General features: G+C 42.7%; 1 protein-coding gene across 1 annotated transcript in view; it reads left to right on the top strand.

Moving 5' to 3' along the window:
- Positions 1 to 17457, top strand: part of galt (galactose-1-phosphate uridylyltransferase) — a 58049-nt gene extending 40592 nt beyond the window's left edge. The window contains exons 10-11 of the mRNA XM_033646274.2: positions 15317 to 15471; positions 15760 to 17457. Coding sequence (XP_033502165.1) covers positions 15317 to 15471; positions 15760 to 15864 — 260 coding nt within the window. The 3' untranslated portion in view covers positions 15865 to 17457. The remainder of the gene's footprint in view (positions 1 to 15316; positions 15472 to 15759) is intronic.
- Positions 17458 to 18252: the final 795 nt, after the last annotated feature.

The following is an 18252-nucleotide window of genomic DNA, read 5'->3' as shown; positions in this document are numbered from 1 at the left end:
ATACACAACCCATCTTTTAATTTTGCTGGATATTTTACACCAGGAGGAACAGTCTCCCTTTTAATGTGAGTTATGTACTTTAGAGTTATTTGTCTTTTCCTGCCTGTCCTTTCAGGTGTTGTTTGGATTATTCTTTCAGGATATGACTCACAAATTCATATATCCCGAGAAAAATGCAATAATCATCTTAGGCCGAATGCCAGAAAGTTTTGCTTTCGTCTGCTGAACTTAGCCCGGCCTCTGGTGCTGAGAGAAGTTTTAATCCTGTTTTTTGATTTTGAGAAATAACTGACAAATCAGAGATGTGAATGTCATGTACCTCTGGCTTTATAGGAATCTTAATAATTAAAAATGTCAATTAAAATGTCATTAGATATTGTATGGGGATCTCCTTTATCAACATTTTTCTTTTAAATCCAGGTTACCTTTTTTAAATTCTGATCTCAATGAGCATCACTTAAGTGAACAAACATTAAGTTAACAAATGCTCGATTTAGTGAGCTGGAGGTCAATTGCAGGTAATTTCTGTGACTGTGAACTAGATTATAGGGATATAAGCATTGTAAGACCCTCTTACACCTTGCATTAAAATGTATCTTGTATCCAGATATAATTTAGTCTGCTTAAATTTACACCTGGTGTTAAGATGTGTCTCCAGGGTCTACTTTGAGATCAGATTGGTTCTAGCCATTTTCCACCATTTACTTAACCATTGCTTCATAAATGGCTGTGTTGTAAGTTTCACTTGGATACTTTTATTGGACCAAATTGAAAGCACACACTGGTCTCATCTTGACTCCATCCACATATATGTCCTGAATATCCATAATCATTTCAATCAGGAGAGACAGAAGAGTGAAGTGAAGGTAATATTTAATACAGAATATGGGTGTACAGATTACGGATGATTTGTGCTGATTAAGATTTAACAGAGGTCTTTGGCGCTTGGACACCAGAGGGACATATTTTGTGATGGAGGGACATCTGAGCGGCAGCAGGATAAATCCCTCCATGGAGTCCAGACACTGGTGGTGGTGGTGGATGATGACTCTGAGGCTGCTGGCTGTTTAGCATATGAGGCTGATGAGTCCGTAAAGACTAGGGCCTGTAGTTTCCCGGCGCAGCGCAGGGTGGCGAACCCCGTGCAGAGCTAGTTTCGAGCAGCGCAACCCGAGGCGCGCTCAGTTTGGTAGTTTGGCAGACTGAGGTGCGCTGAGATGGGTGTGGCAGCACAGCAGGGGAAGGTGTCGACAGATCCAGCTTGGCGCAGTGACAGTTTCGTGCCAAAAGGCTTCGCCGAAGGTGCGCTAAAAGCTCACCATCTGAAACCAGGTCTACTGTCAGCGCAGGTGGAGCGCAGCCGGTGTAAGCCGAAGTTTTGGCAGCGGACAGTGCGCACACGTCACCAAAACCTCACAGGCAGGTTTCCAGAATATCAGGCACATTAACGATGCAATAAATAGCCACAAAACCACTATTCAATGCAACTATCTGCAATCAGCACATAAATGTATCTCTGTATCGACTGTCCCGTCACATCTGATGTCAGATCAAAGGGGATTGGCACCGTTTGGCACGTGTAATGGAAACCCAACCTGATTTGATTAAACAGCTGCAAACTAATGAGTTCACATCCCTCTCAGCCAACCACAAACAGCCACAGCATCAGATAGGGAGTATATATTCAGCATCTGTCATCTTAGAAAAGTCAAAAGAAAAGAAACAGAGTGAGACTGCGAGAGAGAAAGAGAGAGCACGTGCGCGCGCACAAGAGAAACGCAACATTGATTTACAATTGTGGTGACCTCCTCCCAGGCTACCTTTGCATCATCAGCCCATGGAGGTCTGCTCGCAGTTCTGTATATTCGGACACTGCGAGCAGACCTCCCGGACCACAACATAAGTTTCCTCCTGGGAGAAGTTTGGCTGTCTGACGCTACTGCTCTCTTCTGCAATGGCGAATTGAGTAAACTCTCATTACACCTTTGCGCGGCGCATTTAAGGGCGAGGAGAGGGGCTCATTTGATTGGTGCGCAGGTAGGAGGGATGGAGGTGGGATAGAGGAGTAGCTGCGCCAGGGCACACGGTGTGCCAAACTTACAAAATCCGCCTGGCCACACCCAGTTGGCGAAGCGCAGGTGCACTGCACCCCCGCCGTGCCCGGTCTGCGAAACTACAGCCCTAGGTGTTAATGGGGAGGTGGCTGATGACTCTGAGGCTGATGGATGATGAGGCAGATGAGGCTGATGAATCCCTAAAAACTAGGTGGTGATGGGGAGATGGAGGGTGAGCAGGACGGCAGCAAGATAGAACTATGGCAGAGAAAGAACCATATTTTAAATGGGGAGCAGTAAGATGATAGGCTGACAGAGAAGGTGTGCCGCTGTGCCATTGGTTGATTGTGAATCAGTCAATGACTCAATTGACAGACCCAGACAATGACAACTAGAGATCGTGAGTGAGCATATATGCAAGGAGTGTATGGCAGGGTGAGAGAGAAAACGTACAGCCTGAGCATGAAACTGACTGATCTTTCGTTGGAGCTTCATTCTTACTGCTTCCTTGCTAGTAGCTTAGCTTGCTAACTGGTCGATGGCTGTTAACTTGCTGGTTTGGAATAGTCGCGTGCGGTCATGTATTTCTGCCCATGTAATTAATGTATGTGGATTGAAAACGGAATTGCATTTACACTTATGTTTAATGTAGTCACAATGCGTTCCTGACCGCGTCTGAAGGTGGTTTGGCCAATCAGATAACAATCTCTCCACAGTGCATTTGGGTGTGATCAAGCACTATCTGATTGCAATCTGGTCACCCAACCCCTTTTTTTCGGCGTTTTGCCTTTCTTAGGCAAGACAGATCAGTGTTTGTTGCAGTTTATCATCTTGAATTTGCTCAGCTTGACTATTTATTTATTTTTTTACAATTGTATGTTTGGAGCCTGCACCCCTTTTTCCTGTACTTTTGCATCAAAGCAAAACACTGCAGTCAGAGGAAAAGATAAAACCAGTACAAGACAGGGAGCAAGTGAATAAGCGAGCAAATACACAAACAATGCTGTGAGATGTCACCTTTGCAATGAGTGCCAAATTACCTTTTGATTTTGACTATAACATCCCAAATCTGCTTTAAAATAACTCACAACAGTCAAGATGCAGGGATTAATCTGCTTTTAACTATGTCCAGGCGAGTGTTTGACTGGCCTTCATTTCATTTCATTTATTCCTGTTAAGAAGCAGCTGGCACAAACATGCAAAGGCTGTAAGCCTTGTACAGAAAGATGTTTGCTGTCAAGACAGCTGTTCCTCTTGTGCATCTCAAACACAGTGCAGGCACTGACTGATACTTACCTGTGCCGAGACAGTGAGGGAAATACCTATTGTGAGTGTTGTCAGACAGACTCCTTGCAGCAGGTTCAAACTGGAACAAAGGTTAGCAGAGTGCAGTGATGCGATGAGTGATGTGTGACAGAAAGGAGAGTGGTGTCATCGCGGCTGAGTAGTCAGAGCGATCCTTGTATAAGCTAAAGGGTTGCAGGTTCAATCCCTGCAGCAGTCGTGTTCCGCTGAGTTGTTTCAGAGACAAGACACCTCGGTGCTCACTGACTGAGGCGTTCTTAGTCAGACTGATGCACAACCTGGGAACATAAACACTGCAGCATGGAGCTATAGATGCACCACCAAGACAACTCTGACTATAAGGCAGGTTTCTCCAACAGATATTTGGCCTATTCTTGTGCTAATTACCTCATGTTAGCATGCTAACACATGAAGCTAAGATGATAAACACTATATCTGTCCCTGTGTACAGCCCCAGCATGGCTGTAGACTCTTACTTTAGTCCAGATATAAAGTGTAATTGTCTCAGAGTTTGTCTGGCTTTTAAATAAGAGAACTTTCATAAATCAGACAAATTATACTTTTAAGATTAATGGATCCCATTTGCACTATTTCAACAGAGATAAATGATCAGGGGCAACCTGCTCAATAGTTTTGATGAAATCCATCCATCAGGCTGTATACCTATTCCTCACCAAGTGCTGTTCACTTTAAGATCATTGCTTTTGTGCTGTGAACAATTTATTTTTGCTTCGGTTGTTTTGCCTTTTTGTCAGTCCAATCACCAGAATAAATGTTGATGTTGTAGATTTCTGCAAACCATGGATATGTTACATTTATTTATTTAGACTTTGAATTTCTACAACACTGTGGTTATTGTGTGGATATGTTTAGGCACAAAACGCACTTGGTTATGGTGGGGAGTTGTCTTGAAAAAAACCCCTGTTTTGATGGCACAATTGTTGCTAGAAATAACGCGGATATCCTCCTAAAAAACAAGTTTTGGTGGTACAGTTGATGCTAAAAGATACCACAGATTTGGTGGCACAGTCACGGCAGAAAATGCAACTGTCTCACTAAAAGACACCAGCTTTTGGTGGGGGAACTGCCCATTGGTCCGACCTCCCACTGGTCCGACATCCCATTGTTCCGACCATATTAAACCCATTGTTCCAAAGTCCGTTCAGAAATCATCATGATGCCCTGTGGTTAAGGTCTGGTTAGGTTTAGGCACAAAAACCACTTGGTTAGGGTCAGGAAAAGATCATGGTGTGGGTTAAAATGAAAAAGAAAGTGACAAACACATAAGCCGTGAGCCTGCTTCGCCTCAAGCCGTTCCCAGCTGACCCAGAGCCGGTCGCGGCGCACCATCAAGGCAGAAGTACGCCCGCCAGGAGCTGTTTAGCACCGCGGAGAGCTCCCCACACAACCTGGACCCCAGAGTTAATAACAGGAGGTTATGGTGTTTCACTCTCTTTTCTCTATGACACTTGTATCTCGACCAGTAGCCTACTTTTGTTGCATTTGCTGATCCTCTATGGTATACAAATACAGTATAGCCTAGTATAATCACATATCGGAACAACAGGACGTCGGACTAATGGGATGTCGGACCAATGGGCTGTCGGGCCAATGACATGGACCCTTTTGGTGGCACAGCTGTCACTGGAAATGCCGTTGATGTCTTGCTAAAAGAAACCCCTATTTTGGTGGCACTGTCGGCGTTGGAAGTGCTGCTGATGTCTTGCTAAGAACAACAAGTTTAGGTTGCATAATCGCTGCTGAAAAAAACCCTAGATGTCTCGCCAAAACAAACTTGTTTTGGTGGTCACAATCGCAGCTGGAAATGCTGCAGTCTCCCTAAAAGACACCTGCTTTTGGAGGCACAGTTGATGCTGTAAATGCCTCGGATGTCTTGCTAAATAAACCCCTTGTTTTGTGGCACAACTGTGGCTACAAATACCATGGATGTCTCGCTAAAAAAAAACAACAACTTGGTTTGGTGGCATAATCGCAGCTGGAAATGCTGCAGATGTCTAGAATACTATTTGATGGCACAATTGCTGCTGTAAATAACACGTCTTGCTAAAAATCAACAAGATCCAGTTTCAGTTTTCTGCTGAAAATACCACAGATATTTCACAAAAAAATCCCCAGTTTTGGTGGTGTAGTCATGACTATAAATGCTGCTGTCTCACTGGAAATGCTACCAGTGTCTCGCTAAAGAACTGGTTTCGGTGGTACAGTCGCCGCTGGAAATGCTCTGGATGTCCTGCTAAAAAAGAACTAGTTCTGGTTGCACAATAGCTGCTGGAAATGCCACCCATGTCTCGCTAATGAACAGCCCTGTTTGTTGGTCTTGAACACTGATCTGCAGCTTGGCAGCAGTCTCTCCTAGATGTCACACCATCCACCTTTTTTCCTCCACCTCCTGATGACGAAGTCAGCTCATATTCATGTAATCAGAAGTACGTCACTTTGGAGAATGTTAATATGATATGGGGGAATATACAGTACAGGCCAAAAGTTTGGACACACCTTCTCATTCAATGCGTTTTCTTTATTTTCATGACTATTTACATTGTAGATTCTCACTGAAGGCATCAAAACTATGAATGAACACATGTGGAGTTATGTACTTAACAAAAAAAGGTGAAATAACTGAAAACATGTTTTATATTCTAGTTTCTTCAAAATAGCCACCCTTTGCTCTGATTACTGCTTTGCACACTCTTGGCATTCTCTCCATGAGCTTCAAGAGGTAGTCACCTGAAATGGTTTCCACTTCACAGGTGTGCCTTATCAGGGTTAATTAGTGGAATTTCTTGCTTTATCAATGGGGTTGGGACCATCAGTTGTGTTGTGCAGAAGTCAAGTTAATACACAGCCGACAGCCCTATTGGACAACTGTTAAAATTCATATTATGGCAAGAACCAATCAGCTAACTAAAGAAAAACGAGTGGCCATCATTACTTTAAGAAATGAAGGTCAGTCAGTCCAGAAAATTGCAAAAACTTTAAATGTGTCCCCAAGTGGAGTCGCAAAAACCATCAAGCGCTACAACGAAACTGGCACACATGAGGACCGACCCAGGAAAGGAAGACCAAGAGTCATCTCTGCTTCTGAGGATAAGTTCATCCGAGTCACCAGCCTCAGAAATCGCAGGTTAACAGCAGCTCAGATCAGAGACCAGATGAATGCCACACAGAGTTCTAGCAGCAGACCCATCTCTAGAACAACTGTTAAGAGGAGACTGCGCCAATCAGGCCTTCATGGTCAAATAGCTGCTAGGAAACCACTGCTAAGGAGAGGCAACAAGCAGAAGAGATTTGTTTGGGCCAAGAAACACAAGGAATGGACATTAGACCAGTGGAAATCTGTGCTTTGGTCTGATGAGTCCAAATTTGAGATCTTTGGTTCCAACCGCCGTGTCTTTGTGAGACGCAGAAAAGGTGAACGGATGGATTCCACATGCCTGGTTCCCACTGTGAAGCATGGAGGAGGAGGTGTGATGGTGTGGGGGTGTTTTGCTGGTGACACTGTTGGGGATTTATTCAAAATTGAAGGCACACTGAACCAGCATGGCTACCACAGCATCCTGCAGCGACATGCCATCCCATCCGCTTTGCGTTTAGTTGGACCATCATTTATTTTTCAACAGGACAATGACCCCAAACACACCTCCAGGCTGTGTAAGGGCTATTTGACCAAGAAGGAGAGTGATGGAGTGCTGCGGCAGATGACCTGGCCTCCACAGTCACCGGACCTGAACCCAATCGAGATGGTTTGGGGTGAGCTGGACCGCAGAGTGAAGGCAAAGGGGCCAACAAGTGCTAAACACCTCTGGGAACTCCTTCAAGACTGTTGGAAAGCCATTTCAGGTGACTACCTCTTGAAGCTCATGGAGAGAATGCCAAGAGTGTGCAAAGCAGTAATCAGAGCAAAGGGTGGCTATTTTGAAGAAACTAGAATATAAAACATGTTTTCAGTTATTTCACCTTTTTTTGTTAAGTACATAACTCCACATGTGTCCATTCATAGTTTTGATGCCTTCAGTGAGAATCTACAATGTAAATAGTCATGAAAATAAAGAAAACGCATTGAATGAGAAGGTGTGTCCAAACTTTTGGCCTGTACTGTACAAATATAATATATCAGTGGTTTGCAGAGATGTACAGTGCCAACATTTTCTTCTGGTGACTGCTTATTTTTACACCTCCACTTCCAAATGATGGGCTTTTTGTGATCTCTTTCATCTTTCATAAACAGCCTGAGGCCAATGAGGTGTACACGGAGTCTGACTAATTAGGACTAACGGCGAGGTTGAAATTAATCTTGTTCAATTTAGTCTACAGCTCCATAGTCATGAGGAGACTAATCTAAATTTAAGATTGTTAAAGGGAGACAATTTGTATTGATTATATTGTCTCTGGTACATTATAGAGAATGAAGCGTTGTAGCTGTGTAAACACTCATCACCTGAGTCCCTGACTTGCTGCTGCCAGAATGTTTTTTTTTCTTTCCAAGGAAGCGCACATGAAAGATTTTAAAAAGAAAGATGATGCGCCCAAACTTTAGTGAGGAGGAAAGGACAGAGGGTATGAGAGGACACAGTCATCGACTTAGTTTCTTCTTTTTATTTTATCAGACATCAAATCTTTGAAGTAAAATCTCGGTCTAAAGTTGCCCGTGGTGAAGGCTCCTACAGATCTCTTGTTAAGTTTTGGCTTTAATCTTCAAGTCTGTTTTATTTTTTAGATGGAGACTAAAACTCGTAGGTCATGTTAAGTATTGAAGGTTATAAGCAGGTAGTTGGTCCACCTTATATTCTGAGGGGATTTCTTTCCTCAAGGCTGGGGGAGAAATGGGGAGAAACATCTTCCAAAGTAGTCAGAACAAGAGGTAAATTGAAAACTTTGAAACGACTAACAATATGTTAGCATCACTTTAACACATCTGAGCTATAGTATAGTGATGGGCGGATGTTTCTTTCCATTATTGAACCTTTTAAACCTTTGAGTTTTGATACTTTGGCAAAATATGGTGTCAGTTTCTCTGTGTGTTGAAAAACAGGGTTACAAAGTGCTTTACATGTCAGTAATTAAAACAGACAAGACATGAAAACTACAAATTTTCGAAGAACTGATGAAAACACTTTGGTATATAAAAACTGAGGAAATAAAAGACCGTTTAAATTAACTTACAACTCAAGTAAAATCCGGAAAGGCTCTCTGATAAAAGTTTGTTTTAAGAAGGGACTTCACTGATCACTGACTCGGCCGACCTGATTTCCACGGGCAGATTGTTCCACAGCCTCGGGGTCCTGACAACAAACACTGCCTGAGGACCTCAACGTGCATACTGGCGTGTACTGTATTAAAAAGTCAGAGATACAGCTGGGAGTGGGACCATGAAGAGCCTTAAAAGTAATCAGTAACATCTTAAAATCTATTCTAAAACACACTGGGAGCCAGTGTATTCTCTTCCCAACTCGTCAAATATCGCCACTTTATCAGCCAACTTTCACCTCTGAATAGGACGCGCTAGGTGACGTCCTGCATCCGTTGTTGATGTGCTAGGATGGCGTATCAATTCATCCTTGTAACATGCATTATGTCTGTTCAAAGTGCACTTCTGTTTTCACAGGAAATGTACTCAGTTTCTGCTCATTCAATGCTATGTCTTTTTCATGATACACTTAGAATGTTGTAAAACACCTCGTTTTTACATTTATTTCCTTGTGCAACAAAAGCACATGGTCAGGTTTAGAAAAGAAAACACAATGGTTTGGCTTAAAACTCAGATCAAAAGTGAACAGCGGGCTCCAGGGTCAAAGTCCTGGGTTTGTTGACACATCCACCTCCCCTCCTGCCTGCTCTATAGGAACTTTCCAGCTCTTTGTTTAACGTTGTTGCTGGCAGCGTGACAAGCTGACGCCGCCCGGCATATCATATCACTGCAAAAGGTGCCTTTATGCGCTGGTATCTGACAAGTTTGGAATTAGAACAAGCTGATGTTATCGACAAACACACCCTCCCAATTTGGCGGTCTATTTAAGCTGCAGCAATTTCCCAGCTCACCTTTTGCTTTGTCAAAACTGCAGCTGCCCTGCATCAGTATTGCTGCCCGCTCTTTGAGCCCCACGTCCAGCCAGCATCCAACTGCAGGCTACGGCTACAGGGGGGAAGATATTTCAAATCAAAGCACAGAAAAAGTGACAGGTTAACAGCTAGACAACAACAACAATAAAATACAAAATATTTAAAATAAATAACATTTAAAAGAGCACAGAAAATGCCAAAGACTAGACTAGCTTAGGGATGTCTCTAATGTGTGTTTCAAAGCTGAGGTCAGACTCCAAGATAACCCCATTGTTTCTGACCTGGTCCTTGGTATGAAGTGAAAGTGTAAAGACAGTTGCTCTCTCTGGGCTTTTGCCCCAAATATTAATATATCAGTATTGTCGTTGATCAACTGAAGGGAGTTGTTTAACATCCATACATTTATCTCTTGTAAACATAGCATTAATCTATCAATGGGGGTAAAATCATCTTGCGATACTGTAATATATCATTTGAGGCCAATGTCTAGACGCCAAACTATGTTCTGCTGTTTCCTCATTATAACTTAAAGCTTATGAACACACCCAAGTTGGAAGAACTACCATCTGACGACCACAAGAATGCCCCATTGGCCTAGGCAGTGGAGGTCTCAACTCAAGTCTGATTCAGTCGCCTCTCATTTGCTCACTGTAGCAGACGATGTCAGCAGTGCCCTACGATAACAGTGAGTGGGATAGTTGGGGATTCGTGAGTACTATACCTTCGACAGGCTGACCTGGGACCCCAAAAAGAGTTGTTCAAAAAGATTTGTTTTCACCCATTACAGCCACTACAACAACCCACTGAAAGCAAAAAGAAGTACGCCCCTACCCTAACTTCCAAACACCCACGGCTAATATTTCCTGTCTAAAATCTCTCACACAGCAGCATGTGGAGGCGTGTTAGCTCTCAAAAAACAAAAAAACACTTTTTAAATTCACATTTGCCCCCTAGTTCAAAACATTTCAGAGATAGTACCCTGCAGTACGTGGATCTCTTAGTTTAATATACCACCTGTAGTGTGAATAAGAGCTAAATTAATTACTTAATTAATTTATTACTTCCCGCTGTTGCAACAAATAGCCCTAAATATTCACTGCCAAAAGCAGTTTCATGATCCTCTGGCAATGTAGAATGTTGCCCATCCTAATGGACTGTTGCTATACTTCCACTGATTTTTTTTTTTTTAATTAGCACAGGAACTTTCAACTCCCAAATTAATGGTGTTATTTTAACATGATCAAGGGGGATTAAGGGAAAGAGGACTGCTGAGATTATAATTGATGTGTTGCATTGTGCTTTAACACACAGTGTGTCTGTCACACATACTCAAACTGCACACTCTGACCATCTATTTTGGAAACACACGCTCTCATCCACACACACACACACACACACACACACACACACACACACATACACAGACCTGGCGCACATAATGAGCTGCCTTATCTCCCCATCTGTGTTTGTGCTTTATTTTAACTCATTTCGAAGCAGCCAGCTTTTATTTTTGGGCTCGGCTTATTAGTGGCAGTGTGGAGATGCAAGTGGTTGGATGGTGTTTGAGTCATTTGGGAAATCATGGATTAGATAAAGCTACCTGCTTATTCCTTCAGGAGGAAAACACACAGCGCATTACTGAGTGTATTAACTGGATGGATGAAGGACCGGGACGCAGAGAGACAGACAATTAGGGACATAACATTGCAATATCATGGATATATGGACTCAGATATTCATTATATCCTCCTGAGACCCTGTGTCCTCATATGAGGACATCACATTTTGGGTTTACTTGACCTTATACTTCATTCTGCTTAACTCAGACCTGTTGGCCTCATTCATGGACACTTTTTGTGCCATCTAGTGGTAGTAAGGGCACATTACACTAATCCATGTAAAAACAAGATGGCAGCCATCTCTGCCAAGTCAGTCTGCAGCCGATCCCGACACAAAAGTGGACATGGTCCAAAGCCTGATCACATCTAATGGTTGAAGGTTGATATGGCAACAAATTTGACCAATTTTAGCAACAGTAACAAGGTGAGACACTGTTGATTAGGAAGTATTAGTTTGAAGACATAGGGACTATTTTGTCATCAAATTTGAGGACATTAGGACTTTATTGTTGTCTGATTTGAGGACACTAGGACTTTACTGTTGTCTTGTTTGAGGACACTGGGACTTTGAGGGCACTGGGACTTTATTGTTGTCCCGTATGAGGACATTGGAATGTCATTATTGTCTCGTTTGAGGACATTGGGACTTTATTGTTGTCTTATTTGAGGACATTGGGACTTTATTGTTGTCTTATTTGAGGACACTGGGACTTTATTGTTGTCTCATTTGAGGACATTGGGACTTTATAGTTGTCTTGTTTGAGGACACTGGGACTTTGAGGACATTGGGACTTTATTGTTGTCTCGTTTGAGGACATTGGGACTTTATAGTTGTCTCGTTTGAGGACACTGGGACTTTATAGTTGTCTTGTTTGAGGACACTGGGACTTTGAGGACATTGGGACTTTATTGTTGTCTCGTTTGAGGACATTGGGACTTTATTGTTGTCTCATTTGAGGACACTAGGACTTTATAGTTGTCTTGTTTGAGGACACTGGGACTTTGAGGACATTGGGACTTTATTGTTGTCTGGTTTGAGGACATTGGGACTTTATAGTTGTCTCGTTTGAGGACACTGGGACTTTATAGTTGTCTTGTTTGAGGACACTGGGACTTTATTGTTGTCTCATTTGAGGACACTAGGACTTCATAGTTGTCTTGTTTGAGGACACTGGGACTTTGAGGACATTGGGACTTTATTGTTGTCTCGCTTAAGGACATTGGGACTTTATTGTTGTCTCATTTGAGGACAGTGGGACTTTGTCGTCTGGTGTGAGGACATCAGGACTTTATTATAAGTCTTGTTTAAGGACATTGGACAGGACATTTTTTTTTACTTATCGGCTCCTACTGATCCCAAACAGTCGGGAGAAATTAAAAATGCATACCAAACAAAAGCTCGGGTCTCAGGAGGACATTGATTTGTCTCTCAGTGAGACATCAGTTACACTTTGTCCCCTGTCCAGGGATATGTGTAACTTTATGCTAACATATACACTGTGATACACTCACACACATGCAGCAGAACAAACACACCCAAAGAAACATTTTAAAACCAGTGTAATCGTCTCCTAATAGCAGGCTCCATCTCTGTTCATCCCTTATCTGGACTCTTCAGTCTTTTCCTTTGTTCCTGCTTTTCCTTTTCCCATCCGTTAGTTTCCTTTATGTCGACCGCCCGTCGTCTCTATCTGTGTCTCATCAGCCCCCGCTGTCAGGAAACTGACTCCAAAGAAATAGCTCTTATTGTGAATGCAGCTTCTCCAGGGATCTATTTCTGAATTCTTTTTGTATTTTCTAAAGAGGAAACATGTTTCTCCTTCTTCATCTGATCACCTCATTACCTCCCACTAAGATCAGAAAGCAACACGGGCAACAGACGGTATTTAAATGTTAAATACAGTCGCAAATCACTGGAGATGTATCTGTGGTAATGACGCTCTCTCAAGAGGATTTAGGGAGTTGTGTAATGGCGCAATTTTCCAAGCGGTAATCGGCAAGTTTTGTGAAGATAGACGTAGAGGTGGTGACGAATGAAAGGGAAAACTTACTGAATGCAGATGCCTGAAAGAGTTCTTTATATTCTGTACAACACAGACAGACAAGGAGATAGTCCCCACAAAAAGAGGGAACTGTGTCTCTTTTTCTCAGCATTACCTGATTTGGACATCCACGTTCCCACAAACAGGTTTGAAATCAAATTTGTCCACCTCACATTTGGCCGGCGACTTCAGTATCTCCTACACAAACTAAACAACACAACCTCAGAGCTCTTTAGCCAAACCACTGAAGCCTGAACTGCTGCTGATTGCCTACACTCTAATACTGATGCATTCATTTCGAATGCAAACACCTGCATCAGTGCTGCCTGGTTATACTGTCCAATTACCAGAATTTAGTGGACCCCTGCCAGCTAATCAGAGTGCAGATTTCTCAACGGCTGCAATATAAAACAAACAATCTCTGAGAGAATGGATCATGGGTGTCTCCTCACACAAACTACTTTATCACTATACAATCTGTGTTTTGTATTACGCTCATTGCTTTATTGCCCTCGGAGTCAACACTGGCTGCTTCTTTAATTTAGCTTGTTAGCTACCTGATAGGGGGCTGTCTGGTCTGCAGCCTAAAGGCGTTAATGAGCAGAGGGCCTTGTTCATGTGGTGTGGACGGCTGAGAGACAAATGAGGTTGTTGTGTCCAGGCCATGCATATCCTTAATTAGCTCTTAGTGTTTGATTGTCCTGTCAATCTGTTTGTGTGTGTGTGTGTGTGTGTGTCTACATGGCCACATGTCTTTTCTGCTGTTTGTTTCAGTTCAGTCCAGCTCAAGTTTGTTTGCCCCCTCAGTGCGCTTCGTTTGGGCAGGTGTGCACCAAAACAACCAGACCGAGACCTTCTTGAAGAGGTGGTCTCAGTCTGGTTACAAACGAACTCTGGTGCAGTTGGTTTGTGGTGAGAACGTGTCTCAAACTCGATCTGCAGTCACATGACACATTGTTTGGGTTAAACATGAGCATGTTACAGTCCTGGAGGATTATTAATGTGCACCTCCTCCTGTACTGCCTTAATATGCACATTCAGCACATCCAATGCATCAAAACATTGTTTTCTAGTTGGAGCCGCGCCTCGTTTTCAAACTGTATGGTTTGACTAAAATGAACAATGACAGCAATATAGTCCACGATGAGCAGCGCTAAAATCAACCTGCGTAGTTGTCCCTCCATTGTGACATTAGAAAGTGTCACATTTATCTTGCAAGTATACTCTTCTTCAACGTTTGCTTTACTTCCTGGATTTTTGCCACATGGAAATTCTGACCAATCAAGAGCAGCTTTCTCACACAAGGCATTTGATCTGGTCCGCTTGTAAATGCTGCCGTGAGAACACAAACCAACTCTAGGCAATTATACAACTTTGTCCCTGATTCGGACCAAAGGAGACGACTGTAGGTCTAAAAGCAGCCAAATCGTGATTAGGTCCAAAGGGGGGGGGGGGGTGGTTTTGCAGCGAAGGCCCGTGGGTTAGAATCTGTCCTGCGGCCGCTGCAGCAAGATCTAGCCGTTGTAAATGGGGCTCCTGCTCAGCAAGGTTGCCAATTTTCAACCAGCTCTGTATCATCAGTAAATGAACTGAGGTAAACTTCCCTCAATCTTACAAGCACCCAGATCTCCTCCTCTCAAATCTCAAATGCGTCATCTGGTGGGTTTTTTCTGGCTCCACTGCTGTTGCTCAATCTAGAGATTGTACTTCCGCATTTTTTTTACACCTGCCATCACGGACACAAAGATTACAGAAGAAGATCAAGACAGAGACACCTGCCCCTCTCTCTTAAACTCAAACTGTAAATCTGGGTAGTGCTGATCAAATATAAACCAGGATTCTGGTACTGTGTTGCCTGGTTCTCGCCTGAAATGTCTTTGGAAACATATTTTAGTGCCCTGTTTGGCTGTAATATGAGATTTTTGTCTTTGTTTTCTCTCTCTCATCATGTGGCGCCAACTTCAAATGTATTTGAGAGTATTTAAAAAGATCATCTTTCCAACACAAAAAGAAGTATTGTTGCTATGGTTACCCATACTTTAATATACCTTGCACACTGATAAAACAGTTTTTTAACAGTTGACGAGAAATATGTCTGGTGTACTATTTTACTAGACAATCACAAGCAGGTTAGGTATAATATTGAAGGCTGTAAAACCCCCTCTGATTGACTGGATCTGTGTCTCCAGTCTGACGTCTCCCTGTCTTCATTCAGGAGCCCCGACTGGCCCCCATTTAAAGGAAGACAACTCTCACTGGCAGCTGCACGCTCACTACTACCCTCCTCTGCTGCGCTCAGCTACAGTTAAGAAGTTCATGGTGGGGTATGAGATGCTGGCCCTGGAGCAGAGAGACCTCACCCCTGAACAGGTGAATGATTTAACATACACATTATTCTTTCCCACATGGTGGAGATTCGCAGTCATCACTTAAGACACTAAACTTGGCTGTTAGTTCGGGGACGTCTCTTGAATTTTTGTGTTGTTTATTTGTTAAGCAGTGAGATCTGATATGTGTTCGGGGCTTTGCTTCACCCCAGGCCATCAGAAGCTGACCCTTTCCCAGCATACTAATGACAATGCAGCTGGATTCACTCCCTGTCCCTTTATTTGTCTTTTAACAGGGTAAAAATTGGCACTGTTGTTTGTGTGTTTTTAGGCAGCTGAGAAGGTGAGGAACCTTCCAGAGGAGCACTATAAAACCAGAGGGCACCTGGAAAAGGGAGGAGGAAAGGAGACAGAAGATGGAGCAAAGGGAAAATGAAAATGAAAATGTTGGCATTGTGTGTCTCTGCAAACCACATGACATTAAATTAGTATGATTCATACTACCTATTATTTAGATGTTTCTTTAGTGACGGGAATCGAGTGTTCCTTTTTCCCCTCGCAAACATTTAGCACAAATTTGGAGCGTTATTTGACCCCCTTTCCAATGAGATAGCTTTACATGGTTTGCACCAATGGATGCCTTAGGTCCTCTAGTTTAATATGATACACGTCTTTACTGTAGCTTTAAAACTGAGCCCGACTGAGCAGGTTTTCTCACCGTCATACCTGCTGCTTCTTCATGTGTTTTTTGCCAGCCATGTGGCCTCTTTCCTCCTTTCACTTCCCACCTTTCTTTGTACCCTGATGTTTCTATTAGGGGTCCCTGATTTTTCTTAAGGCATTCTGACTTAGCGAATCAGGCAGCAGCTCGCCTCACATTTTTACATCATCAGTATCAGATGAAAATACACGTATTTATCATGCAAATATGTATAATGTAAATCACATATTGTCAGTGATTTACTGTAAGTCAGTAAATTGTTGTACTTGACCCCACGACCGTGGACCTTTTCATGGGCCCCCCTTGCCCATGGGCTGGAGTCATCTGTGCCCTTTGACCCCCCTTACAGCAGGCCTGGATGGTGTGACACCTAGGTGTGATGGCTGCCAAGCTGCAGACTGTCGTTTGAGTCCTACAGACAACAAAATGGGTTGTTTTTTTAACGATCTGCAGCATTTCCAGCCATTATAAGGCCACCAACACCGGTTGATTTTAGTGACACATGGGAGGCATTTCCTGTCATGAAGGTGCCACCAAAACTGGCATCTTTTTAGAGTAACATTGGCAGCATTTCTAGCTGTGATTGTGGCAGCAAAAGCAAGTATCGTTTCCCACTTTAACCCTAGCATTTTAGTTTCAATGTATCTGCTACATAATAAAGTGCAAATGTTATATATCTGGGGTTTTCAGAAATGTACAATGCCAACATTTATTCTGGTGAGTCAAAGAAAAGAGGAAAACACAGCCTTGTTAAACCCACAGTATTTTATTTGGGATATATGTGATTCTTTTGTTTCCAAAGTTCTGTAAAAATGACTCTCAAACTTCCTGATACGTGACTTCTCCAGAGTGACAATGTGCCTTTGCGAACACAGGACTTTGAGATAATCTCACCTGCAGAATACAGAGTAAATGTATATATATTTCCAACACATATCCCTGTGCACAGAGTTGGTCCTGGACTCCTCACTGTAATTATGAAATGGACTTCAAACAAAATGTGCTATGGAACTGCTCATCCATGTTTTGAGGAGATAATGAGGGAACATTATTCCTTTCTTCCCCGCTGTCCCTTCTGTTGAATTTAAACAAACTTTGTTTGTTGTTTGGTTACGTTGGAAGCCTTTCAACCACAAAGCTTTGTCTTCCAGCAACACAATGAGCTATTTGTGATTCAAATGAATGCCTTTGTTTCCTGCGAATGTTTTTACATGGAAAGTAATTCTTGAAGTAGTTAACTGTTTGACAGCTTTCAGCCCTAAAGGTGTGACAGTTAATTTTATGGAGGAAATAAATGATTTGAAAGATGCCGTGTCGCCTGTTTATGTGCACAGAGTCACTATCATACTGAATCAGCATCACGGACACTTCAAATTCAGAGTTTGATATACCTAAAAGCATTTTGTTAATAAAGTTGGAACATAACTAGAACTAAATACAGAATTGTAGAGTGTTTGGGATACTCTGGTGGTATCCACACTACACTACTTCACTGACAAATCTGTTGATGACACTTATTTGACACTACGCCTGCCAGTGGGTGAGTCAAAGTGACACTGAATCACAAGTGTTCCAAACGTGGGGGATGAAAAGAGGTAGCGGATAGCTAGTTAATGAATAAAGAAGTGATTTGGGGCAAATTATGGAGTTGAATATTTCAGCACCATGGAGAGAGACACAGCCTGGGTGTCAGTACTTCAGCACCACGGACAGAGACAGTATGCAGACTGTTGGTGTAGTCTGAAGTTTCCAGCTGAAAATTTCAACTGGAACATCCTCTAAGATCAGACTTGGAAAGCTAGAGGAACCTCACTAACACTGACTTCAGAATCCAATATGGCTGCTCCGCACATTAACAGAAGAGAATTGTTTATTGCTACTTCTGTCTTATTTGTGTCTCATTAAAACAGTCGTATACATAGCACAGCTACCATCTGTGGACGTGTTGCTACGGTGTTTGCCAGGCAAAATACAGCATTATTGTTGTCATCAACTGATAATGCTGAAAATAGCTAACCTGGCTTGTGGTATTGCGAACAACATCTCTGTTTTCCGACTTCTTGTTCTGGAACTCAAGCAATTAGGTTGTGACGTCATTCCCAC

Source organism: Epinephelus lanceolatus, chromosome 19, assembly GCF_041903045.1.
Source record: "Epinephelus lanceolatus isolate andai-2023 chromosome 19, ASM4190304v1, whole genome shotgun sequence".
NCBI lineage: Eukaryota > Metazoa > Chordata > Actinopteri > Perciformes > Serranidae > Epinephelus > Epinephelus lanceolatus.
The sequence above is the reverse complement of the archived record's forward strand: the minus strand, read 5'-3'. Positions and strand labels throughout refer to the sequence as shown.